Source organism: Haplochromis burtoni, unplaced genomic scaffold (assembly GCF_018398535.1).
Source record: "Haplochromis burtoni strain Fernald_Lab_line unplaced genomic scaffold, NCSU_Asbu1 Contig_266, whole genome shotgun sequence".
NCBI classification, from domain to species: domain Eukaryota; kingdom Metazoa; phylum Chordata; class Actinopteri; order Cichliformes; family Cichlidae; genus Haplochromis; species Haplochromis burtoni.
In genome coordinates, this window is record NW_024582627.1 from 196,436 (window position 1) to 207,998 (window position 11,563).

General features: G+C 39.6%; 1 protein-coding gene across 2 annotated transcripts; it reads left to right on the forward strand.

Moving 5' to 3' along the window:
• Positions 1–2,131: 2,131 nt before the first annotated feature.
• Positions 2,132–11,563, forward strand: pif1 (PIF1 5'-to-3' DNA helicase homolog (S. cerevisiae)). 2 transcript variants are annotated; one of them, XM_005939334.3, is made up of 13 exons: positions 2,132–2,239; positions 2,464–3,025; positions 3,192–3,315; positions 3,481–3,606; positions 4,388–4,541; positions 5,140–5,254; positions 6,392–6,498; positions 6,715–6,854; positions 7,434–7,540; positions 7,645–7,732; positions 7,876–8,021; positions 10,878–11,069; positions 11,365–11,563. In XM_005939334.3, exons 2-13 carry the CDS (start codon positions 2,474–2,476, stop codon positions 11,410–11,412), a joined length of 1,899 nt encoding a protein of 632 aa, XP_005939396.1. In that variant the 5' UTR covers positions 2,132–2,239; positions 2,464–2,473; the 3' UTR covers positions 11,413–11,563. The 2 variants fall into 2 exon arrangements, with proteins under 2 accessions (XP_005939396.1, XP_005939398.1); XM_005939336.3 differs by lacking the exon at positions 2,132–2,239 and adding an exon at positions 2,299–2,320.

The window sequence follows — 11,563 nt, forward strand, 5'->3', positions numbered from 1 at the left end:
TGAAGACATGACAATGAAAGTTAGATGTCACATAAAGCAATGTTAAAAAAAAAGATAATTTGCAACATAATCACATCAATACAGATGATCACAGCTAAGTGTAAGTGAAATGTTTAGTAAGATATTTTTTATTCACTAAAGTAAGCATTTAAAAGTCAGAAGCAAAGGAAAATAGGAAAAATGTAAAGTGATTTATTGAAAGACGTCCAAACACACATGGAAACACAGTAGTAGCGGCAAAGATTGGGTTTTACGATTCTTCAACACAGCCTGAACTTGCTTGGGCAGCTTTATTGTAATTTCTCTGAGTAGTCTTCAGGAATAGTTCTGCAGGGTTCTCAAAGGACATTCAAAGCTCATCTTTGGATGTTGGCTGCCTTTGTTCCATTTACCGTCAAGATGATCCCACACTGCTTCATTAACATTGAGGTCCTGGCTCTGGGGAGACAGGTCATTTTATGAATCACAAGTGGACTTCATCCTGCTATCCCGCTTTGACTTTTCATTTTCACTCACATTTCTTAAAAGGCCGTTTCCAAAGGAAGCGACTCAGATGCACAGAGAACGAGACTGGCAGCAAAAAGATTGAAGAGTAAAACTGAGATTTAAACACACAAAGGGAATATCTTCATTCTCTGCCAAGGACTCATTACTCCACATTTATTCTATATGCACAGCTGTTTATAGTTTTTGGGGGTTTTTTTATCTTTCATATAAGTTAATAATCCTCACTGTGTTAACATTCCACATGCATGCAAACTGGTGCTCTTACTATAGTAAAGTGAGAAAGTGATATTACTAGTGTGATATGATTAAATATGTGATTAATACATGAGAAAAGAAATCTGCCTCCACAATAGTCATAATGTCAAGAGAAATACGATTAATGACTAAAGGAAATCAAAAGAAAAGAAGGACATTTCTTTTTCCAGATTCAAGTACTGGTTTGTTTCATTTATTTTCCTTTTTTTAGAATTACTTTACCAAAAAAAAAGAAGTCTGATTATTAAAAGAATTTAATGTAATGAGTTACCAACTGGCTTTGTAGAAACAGTGTTGCCTCTACACATTACAGTCAACTGAGTTAAAAAAACAACAACAACACAGTTTTAAATTGTTTCTTTAAACACTTTGTTGCTTGTGCAGTGTGTTGAGGAGAACTGAGGAAACAAATCACCGTCAGTATGGACAGAGGAGGTCAGGAGAGTGTCTACATCCATCTTTAAAAGAAACTGGAGGCTTTGTCATCGTTTGGGGCTGCATTTCAGCCAGCAGTGTTAATGATCTTGTCAAAATCAATGGAATAGTAAACGCAAAAAGTATGGCCATATTTTAATCCACTGTGTAATATCATCTGGAAAGTGTGTGATTAGCAAGAGTTACATTTTTCAGCACGACCGTGATCCCAAACACACTGCCAACGATTCATCCATGAAAAGAAAAACACACCTTTGACACTATCAGTCATGGCATCCCCAGACCTCAACATTACTGAAGCAATACAGGATTAACAGAGCAGAACAAAAGGCAGCCAATATCCACATACTGTATTTCCACGTGTATTTCACTCAGTCATTAAGCTCTGCACCTAGTTCCCATTTCCTAGTAACATATAAAATATAAAAATATTAAGAAACGACGTGTGATTCAGGACTTTTGCACAGTACTTTGTCTTTGTGGTTTCTTGCTAACTGTAAGCGTGTCTTATCACAAAAACATTTACGAATTTATACATTGAATATGATATTCAATCAGAATACATTAATAATTCCTAAGGGCATTATGTGACAAACACTCCATGACTTACTTTGTCAAAGTGAAGGACAAAGAAATAAGTAAGAAAAAAGTTGAAGAGAAAAAGCAGGAACAACTGGTTGACGCATGCGCACTTAAAGGTATATAAGGTAGACTACAAATGCTTCCGATCAGTTAAATGTATTTTCTGTTGAATTTAAAGTGAGAATAGCTGCTTGTTGAGATCTCACCGGACTGATTTGCCTGCCTTCATTGTAATTTCCGGATAGCCATGTGTATTTCACTCAAAAGTCAACGTCACGACAACGGGCTCACTGATTGGTCGCAGGAAGCAAGGGGGCGTCATTTGTCATCTCCCATTGGTTGCAATGTTAAATCTCCTCTCTCTGATTGGCCGGGAGCATCGCTTTGCTATTGGCTGATCTCACGCACTGACAATTTGAAAATCGGCGTTCAGAAGTGCAGGAGCAGCTGACACACAAAGGTTAGCACAAATGTATTTTAAAACAGTGTTAAGAGGTTGATTTAAACCCGGATCGCATATTCAGCTTTGTTGTTTGTCTAGGTTGAGTACAAGCACGGCTGCTTTTGAATTCAGGCTTTCTTAAACCATAGTAGCGTTTCCTCTTTGTAAGATTCATGCAGTCTGGCAGCTACAGTGTTATTAGTTTTATTGTTAATTCATGTTAAGTATGTTTTTGTGCTCAGAGTCGCTGTGATGTTATCGGGAGAGGACGGCGCACAGCTTCAGTGCACTGTGACGGTGGAGCAGCTCAACAGCTCGGGACAGGCCACCCGGAGGAAGGTCATCCGCAAAGCCTCAGTAATTCTGGGCCGGAATGAGTACCAGGAGATCATCCTGCGAGTCCACGACGGCAAAGTGCCCCAAAGCTACCATCTGAAAGAGTTCAAACTTTTCACCAAGTTTGCCAGAGATGGGAAGTGCACCGTGAAACTGGTCCCTGAAAACATCCAGGTCCTCATGTCAAACTGTCCGACTGACCAGCTTAGCCTCTTTCTCAAAACCCTGAGCATCAAACACCAGGCCTGGCAGGGCAGCAAGCCTCTGAGCAACCGAGAGAAGCTCAAGGCCGGCCTGCCCCGCAGCTTCGAGGCCATCAGCCCCCTGCAGCAAAAAGACATCCAGAAAGTCAAGGAGCTGAGAAGCAAAGTGGCTCCTAACGGAGTGACGGACCGCAGTAATAGGATGACAGCTGCAGGTACAGGACAGCAGGTCAAACGCTCCAGGAGTGACTGTAACTTCAGCCCAGTGAGTTGTACACACAGCACTCTCTCCCATTTACGTTCAGGTTGCCTCACAGCAAACTGCAGGGCTGTTTCCCACAGGAGGCACTGGTGTCCTGAACACATTCTCTCTGTTCACACTGTGGGTTACACTTAAACAAAGATGACAGCAGATATTGTCATTGTTCCAGGTAAAAGCCAACCCGAGTAAGAAGCCAATCCTCTCCTTACCATCACGCAAGCTTAACAAAGAGCAGGCTGCTGTTCTCAGTGCAGTGCTGAGTGGCAAGAATGTCTTTTTCACCGGAAGTGCAGGTAAAAAGTGCACAAAGATAAAGCTTCACAGTGATGACACTGAGAAACTACTTGTTTTGTCTGACTGTTCTGCTAAATTACAGGCTGCATCTTGCTTATAAAATCCCTCTTGTGACATTTTCATCAACACAGCTTGGTGTAAATATTGCTCGGTTGTGTTTTCAGGTACAGGGAAGTCCTTCTTGCTCAAGAGAATCATGGGATCTCTTCCACCAAAGAGCACTTTTGCCACAGCCAGCACGGGAGTGGCTGCGTGTCACATCGGAGGAACAACGTTACACAACTTTGCTGGTCAGTCAATTATCTGAAGTGTGTTAATATAATCACTGTGACTATCTGGAGCTCAATTTATTTCCCACAGCATCAACAAGATGACACAAATAATTGGTCAATTTACAGGTATCATTTTTTTTTTAAAGCTTGTTCTTAAACTGAAATGGGAAAATTGGTTATAAGCACAAACATAATTATTCTGCTGATCCTTTTCTTGGAGTCAACTGTTAGAGCAGCTCCTTTTCTAATCAGAAGGTCTGAAGATCCTTGGCTCCCCAGCCTGCATGTATTAAATTGTGAATACATCAAGATGCTGAACCTTAATTTTCTTCCATTGGAGTGTGAGGTTAAGTGCTTAGCCTTAAGCAAACAAAAAAGCACTCAGATTAATGTGCGTGTGGCAAGAACACACTTTGAATGCTCAAATTGGATAGAAAATGTAGAAAAACGTTATATAAGTACAGACTGCTTAAAATTACAGGTTTTAGTGGATATAGCTGATAAATATGGATAATCGTTTTAGCTGTCCTTATAATTGGCCCCTTCTTTGTTTCTTTACTCAGTTAATTAAAACCACATCCTTGGACTCATTTCAATGTCTGCTTGATGCCCCGTTTCACTTTATGAATCTTTAAATCTTTGAGGCGGGCTCCTCGGATATCTTTTCACTTTTTAACAGACCTTTTTAATTAAATCTTAATATACAGTAGAGTGTGAGCTGAGTATTTGCAAGGGTGTTAATCATTTTTGTTCTTCCTGGCTATCTTCTTTCCATTCTCTGAATCGTTGCTCTTTCCAGGTATTGGCTCAGGCTCTGCCCCAGTGGAGCAGTGCATCGAGCTGGCTCAGAGGCCCGGGGTGCTCCAGCACTGGACTAGCTGTCGACACCTTATCATTGATGAGATTTCCATGGTGGAGGCTCAGTTCTTTGACAAGCTCGAGGCAGTAGCTAGGTGAGGATGGTGATTCAAAGATGGGCACCTGGACTGAGATCGAAAATGACTTTGTAATGTTAATTTATTCCAAAATGTACATACTAGCATAGTCCATAGCAAGTGTTTGCTTAAAGTTTGGTTTTGTTAGAGCTGAAGTCAAGAAGATCTTTTATTTTGTTAAATATTATTTTACTTCTTTATTTTGATGGCAGTAACAAGTCAGTTTAAATTAGATCTGCAGTATTGTAAAAATTGCCTTAAAACAACGCACACATGTGGACCAAGAATTAAATACACTAAGAAAATCTCTGAAAAGAGAAATTTAGAGCAGTTCTATCTAAACAAACCACAAGGCTTGTGAAACAATGTTCTTTGGACAGATGAGACTAAAGTGGAGATGTTTGCTCAAAACACACAGCACCACACAAACACAGCATGTCAGCACAAACACATCATAAAAACTGGTGGTGTGCTGATTTGAGCTTGGTTTGGAGCCACAGGACGTGGACACTGGTGTCACTGATTCTACCACAAACTCCTCTCTGAGTCGAAGTATTTTAAAGTCAAATTTGTCTGACAGACAAATGCTTGGCTAAAACTCTTTGAAATCTTGCAGGTCGGTGAGGAGGTCTACCGAGCCATTTGGAGGGATCCAGCTGATCGTTTGTGGTGACTTTCTTCAGCTGCCTCCAGTTTCTAAGGGAAAAGAAAAAGCCAGCTTCTGTTTTCAGGTCAGATCATAGTGGAGCCTCTTAGAAGTTGAGGTAACGCTTTATAATACAGCTTGTAACTAAGGGTCTAACTTCCCACTTTTTTAAATTTTAAATGACAATGTAAAAATATTTACCTACAAATAAAACAAAGACGTAGGTACACTAGAATACGGCGGTAACAAGTCAGGAAAAAGCATTATTAATTATCACGCAAGTAAATTTAAGGGTGCTTAAATAATTCGACGTAATGTGCAAGTACTTTTGAAGTGTTGCATAACTTTGGGTGTTTTATAGAAAAGGAAACCCATATTATTCTGTTATTCATTTTAAGTTATTTTAAATGGTGCCCAACTTCCAGGTATTTTACAGGATACGAGACTGTCTTTTCCTGTACACTCGTTTTGAAAGCTGTGTTTGAACAGTGACTGTGAAAGGAAACATACGCTTGCAAATTTTGATGGTATTTACTTTTTTTTTTTCTTGTAAGTTGCTAATGGAAAATGGCCCATATTGCATTTAATTTGCTAAAATAAAAGGACATTTCAATAATAGAACATCCATTATGCACATCCACATATGTGATGTAAAACGGTGAGACTGATCCACTCCATGCTACGCCCGTGTCCTGAAAAGTACAGCGTATTTGTGATGCACTATAAGGAAATATTGTTGGGGGTTTTTTCTGCAAAATTATCATAAAATTGCCATAACTTAAATTTTCTTAGAGTACAGGTTGCTGTAAAAGTCTAACCCCCTTACGCGCTTATTCTAGTATTTGTATGTAAATAAACTTGCATTGTAATTTCAAATAAAATAGTGAAAATCCATTTAATTAAGAGTGATTAGGCCCTTAGTTCCAGGCCTATTATTTAAAGTAAAAGAAGTTTGGAAAGAAACTGGCTTACTTTGAAAGGCAATTTTTAAAAGATGACAATATCATATTTAATGCATTTATTTGTGTAAACTAGATGTTAAGGCTGTGACTTCTATGCATTGTTAAGCATTTACTTTTCTGGTGCTGAGAGACTGCACTGAGTCGTTGCATTTTTCAACACGTCTATTCTGTTCACGAGCCAGATTCTGTTCTGCGTATTTCCTCGAGAGCATTAATGCATTTTTGGGGAAGATGAACTTTTCCACTTTCTGACCCTTCAGGCCAGGAGTTGGCGTAAGGTGATCCAGATCAATATGGAGTTAACGGAAGTGCAGAGGCAAACAGACCAGAGCTTCATCTCCCTCCTGCAGGCAGTGAGGGTGGGGAGGTAACCCTGTTTCATTATCACATTTTGTTTTGTTCAACTAATGCAATCTCACCTGAAATTGTATTACACCATGTTGTTTCCACTTATGTACATATGTTATAAATGTCCTTGAGGCTGTTAAGGGTTTTGAATTGGTCTGATTGGGCAGGAAAAGTTTTAAAGGAAGGTTGTGGTTTGTTTGTTTGTTTGTGTTTTTTGTCAATTAACACAATTCAGGGTGACGGAGGAAGTCACAGCCAAGCTGATCAAAAGTGCCAACCATCAGATTGAAAGGGACGGTATCCTAGCGACCAGGCTGTGCACACACAAAGATGACGTGGATCTCACCAACGAGAACAAACTCCAGCAATTACCAGGTCTGAATTCTTCTGATTGCCCCGCCCACAAAAAAAAGAAACACGTGTTACTTTGTTTGGTTTGGATCCAATTGAAAATGGACAACACATATGGCAACCTTGTTATAATCCATTTCCTCTCAAGAGTGTGGTCTGTCCTGCCTGGCAATTTGAGAAATGTTTTATTTATTTATTTTCCAAACTGTTTCATTAACTGGCATAGACATTTCTGATCGTCTGAACAAAAAACCATAACTTTGTGAAAAGCTCAAACTCTGCTGTTTCTATACATGCAAGTTGTGTTTACATGTTTCTGCCTCCCCAAATGCCCAGTTTCACCCAAGATGAACCCCAAACAGGTGCTTTCAGTCTCAACAAGGTGCTGATTTTGTCATTTCCTGTAGTGGTGTACCAGTATTTTCATGGACACAACTATTCAGGAGACTTTGGAGTGTATTTGGCCGACAGTAGCAACAGATTTTTATATGTATGTTTAAGGTCTTCCCTTTCATTTCCCCCATCACATTTACTGTCTGTTTACACATTCCTTTAAGAAGTACCACTAGTTTTCAGTTGAATTAATCTCTCACTGCTCCTTAGGGTCAGCGCGTCTGTTTGAGGCACTAGACAGCGACCCAGTGCTGGTCAACACTATAGATGCTCACAGTCCTGTCGGCAGGCTGATCCAACTCAAAGTGGGAGCTCAGGTGTGTGTGTGTGCACGTACGTGTGTGTGTGTTCCCAGAGAAACCATTTTATTTTACACAAACCCTTTTTAACACCTGCTTTACTGCTTGCTTGTATTTTTAAGGTCATGCTGACAAAGAACTTGGATGTTGCTCGAGGTCTGGTGAATGGAGCACGAGGTGTCGTGGTTGATTTTGAGTCTGGAAAACATGGTCCGTACCTAATTGTGAAAATATATTTGTTAAAAATCCTACAGAAGCAATGGCAAGAGAGGATTGCATATTAGTTTGACTTTTTTAGGAAACACACTTGTCTACATCCTTGGCATCTTGTCCAATGCTGTTTGTTTCCGCAGGACTCCCACGTGTGCGTTTCCTGTGCGGCGTCACAGAGGTGCTGAAGCCAGAGCGCTGGGTGTTTAAGTCCGGTGGTGGGATCCACCTGAGCCGACAGCAGCTGCCACTCAAATTGGCCTGGGCCATCTCCATCCACAAGAGCCAGGTCAGTAAACATTCGGTGCTCACTTCCCGATGATGACCTTATATTTTCTTTGTAGAGCACGTTGTTTGGTGTTGTCATGGGACACCAGTGTTTTATGTGGGTTTGTCTTTGATAAACTGTTTACATGATTATTTAAAAAATGAAAAATTAGTTCAAAACTGTGAAGCACGGTGGTGCACTGTTGCCTCACAGCAACAAAACAAACAACAAAAAAATGCCATGATTAGGTCTAATTCCAGCATCATATTATTCACTTTGCCTCCTGGTTAACATGAGAGTGAGAGGAAGACAGAAGGCAATTTCAGAGGTGCAGATGGTGCTTATTTTTGTATTTTTCTTTTTAAAAAGAAAGCTTGAGTATGTTTATATTTGGATTGTCTTGCATGCCAAATTATGTTCAACGGTCCACCGCCTTGCAACAGCTATAAAATGGATTGTATTGAAATGTTGTACAAGGGATTCAAGCAGAGCCTGTTAGTTGCCTTAAACTCTTTGGACATGTTTGCACTTGTTACTGGAAACATATTTCTCTCCTTTTGTAACTATAAAAATATTATTTTAAACTTGATCTAGTCACATGGTTTGCAGATGGTGAACATTATACCTGCTAAACATCTTTTTCTCTCTGTCACCAACTTTGAAAAGCTGCACTTTGTCAGTGTTCAGTGTAATAAATTAAAAATGTGGGATAAAAATTTAGAAAAAGGAATATATGGAATATAATGAATATTTAATTTACTCTATGTTCCACTACATGGAAATATTTGCCATCCAATATATTTATTGCTTTTATCTTTATTAGTTTGGACCAGTTACAAAAATGGAACAGTGGTGGCTATGCAGTAAAAACTACATAACCTAATCGCTACAATTGCTGACTTTATTTAAAAAAAAAAATAAATAAAATAAAATAATTCACATTGTGATCAATTTAAAAATCAGTTAATCGCAGATTCCTGTTTGTCACTATGAGCGTAGTACAGAGTTCCTCTGTTTAACATGTTCTGAATGTTCAGCTTGATTTCAAAGGCTTTTTATTGTCTATAGCTGACATTAGCAAACATATTGTAAAAGTAACAAGTTGTTTTGGCTTGTTGGACACATCACTAATTTAGTTTTCTTTTCACATCTTAAAATATACCAGAATAATATCTTTATATAATGGCAGCACGGTGGCACGGTGGTTAGCACTGTTGCCGCACAGCAAGAAGGTCCTGAGTTCAATTCCAACATCAGGCCGGGATCTTTCTGTGTGGAGTTTGCATGTTCTCCCCGTGTCTGCGTGGGTTCCCTCCGGGTACTCCGGCTTCCTCCCACCGTCCAAAGACATGCAGTTTGTGGGGATAGGTTAATTGGATAATCCAAATTGCCACTAGGTGTGAATGTGCGAGTGAATGTGAGTATGAATGGTTGTCTGTCCCTGTGTGTTAGCCCTGTGACAGACTGGCGACCTGTCCAGGGTGTACCCCGCCTCTCGCCCTATGACAGCTGGGATTGGCACCAGCACCCCCCGCGACCCTGAAAAAGGATAAGCGGTAGCGAATGGATGGATGGATAATATCTTTATAAATGTAAGATTTTTTTTAATTTTTTTAAAATGTATTTATTTTTAATTATCTCTTCATTTTCTGAGATTTTAACACAAATTTACTTGACTGGCTCTCTGTTAAAGAGTTGGCCAGACCAGGGTCTGTCCTCTTCCTCTCTCTTGTTTTCGCCCTTCCTCACTGTTCTAATGCCACCTAGAAAGCACAAAAACAACAATATCACATAGAAAGTCCCACTGGCCATTTTAAATCTTATTATGATCGTATAACAGGCAGGGAAAACTAAGTGCAACAATTCAATTTGAAGGAAAATTGCTATAGAGGCCCAATCTAACCACAAGCTGTAACTCAACAATTGCCAATCTTCCGCTCTGCTGCACCAACACACTCAATATCCTAACCTCCATCTGAGAATCTAGCTAAAGGTAAAAGGGTCGTCTCTGGATAATTGGGTTAATTGGTAATGACCAATGAGTGCAAAGGGGTGATCTACAGCAGACATGTCAGGGCACAAGGATGTAAAAATTAGATTCCATACCAATGTCCTCATAGTGTGACCTGAATAAATTATAATTTCAGGTTGGAGGTGTATACGCTGGTCAGGTGAATCTGAAAGTTGATGCTCCTGGCCTGTCACAAATCTTATACTGTAGACTAAACAATTACCCTTTGTTTCCCTCCAGCTAACAAAAAGCTGGGATCTTGTAAAATTTAAAAATGCAATGATTTTATTCACAACAAAACAAAAATACACATCAGATGTTTAAACTGAGACATTTTACCATGTCCTGAAAAATATTAGCTCGTGCTGAATTTGATGGGGGCGGCAAATGTCTCAAAAAATGGGGGCGACAAAGGCTGGAAAAGTGGTACTAAAAAGGAACAGCTGGATGAACATCAGGTCAGAAACATTATTGGGTTTTAAAAGAAGAAAAATAATAATAATTTTCTCCAAAGTCCAGCAGCTGGTTTTCTCAGTGTTTAGATGTTTATGGACTGTTGCTAAAAGAAGAGTGGACGCTACACCGTGGCAAACATGGCCCTGTCCCAACTTTTTTGTTTTAAGAGCTGTTGCTGCCATTAGATTCAAAACCAGCGAATGTTTTCTTTAAATGGTACATTGTGTTTTTATTTGCAATTTAAGCAGCAACATCACAATTTTCTAATTGGGGTTTGTAGTTGAATCCTAGAATCGAGTAGTCAGCTTTTTGGGTTTTTCAAACACTGGACTTCCATCAGTACATGTTGTTTTTATGTAACAATGATGTTACATATTATCGTGTTATGGTTTTATGCTTTTGTTTTGAAGGGCATGACGCTGGACTGTGTGGAAATATCTTTGGCTCGTGTGTTTGAGAGTGGCCAGGCTTACGTGGCCCTGTCTCGGGCTCGGAGCCTCGAGGGTCTAAGGGTCATGGACTTTGACCCCCGCGTGGTCCGGGCAAACCCAGAAGTCCTCCTCTTCTACAGAAAACTGAGGAAGGAAAGGTTGCTCATGCAGGTGAGGGCAAATATTACCTCAGCCTGTAGAAAATGTTTATTCGTATCTCACATTTTCTTTTTTTCTTTTTTTCAGTTTCTCATTTTCATTTTTATATAGTTTAATGTTAAGCTCTGCAGTTTCACTTCAATGTTAAGTTTATGTTAAGCAGAACAAAATGAGACCAAATATTTTGGAAAGCTCCTTTTTCCCTAGAGTTGGTGAGATGGATCAAACTCCACTGGAGTGCTGTGGATGAAAAACTTCATTCACCAGCTGTACTTATGATCTTCTTTGTCCTCATTTTTCTCTGCAGGCCTCCATGGATGATTTTGTTAGCAACAATAAAGAAAATGCATGGTGAGGCTGGCTCTAAATCCACTCTAATGATATGCACTATGTGCATGAGCTATTTCACCATTTAACCTTATTTTCTTGAGACTTCAGTCTCTACTTGGAGTCACACTGCCACCATCTGCTCATCACTATACTTTTTTTCAGAGGTTATTTTTTTT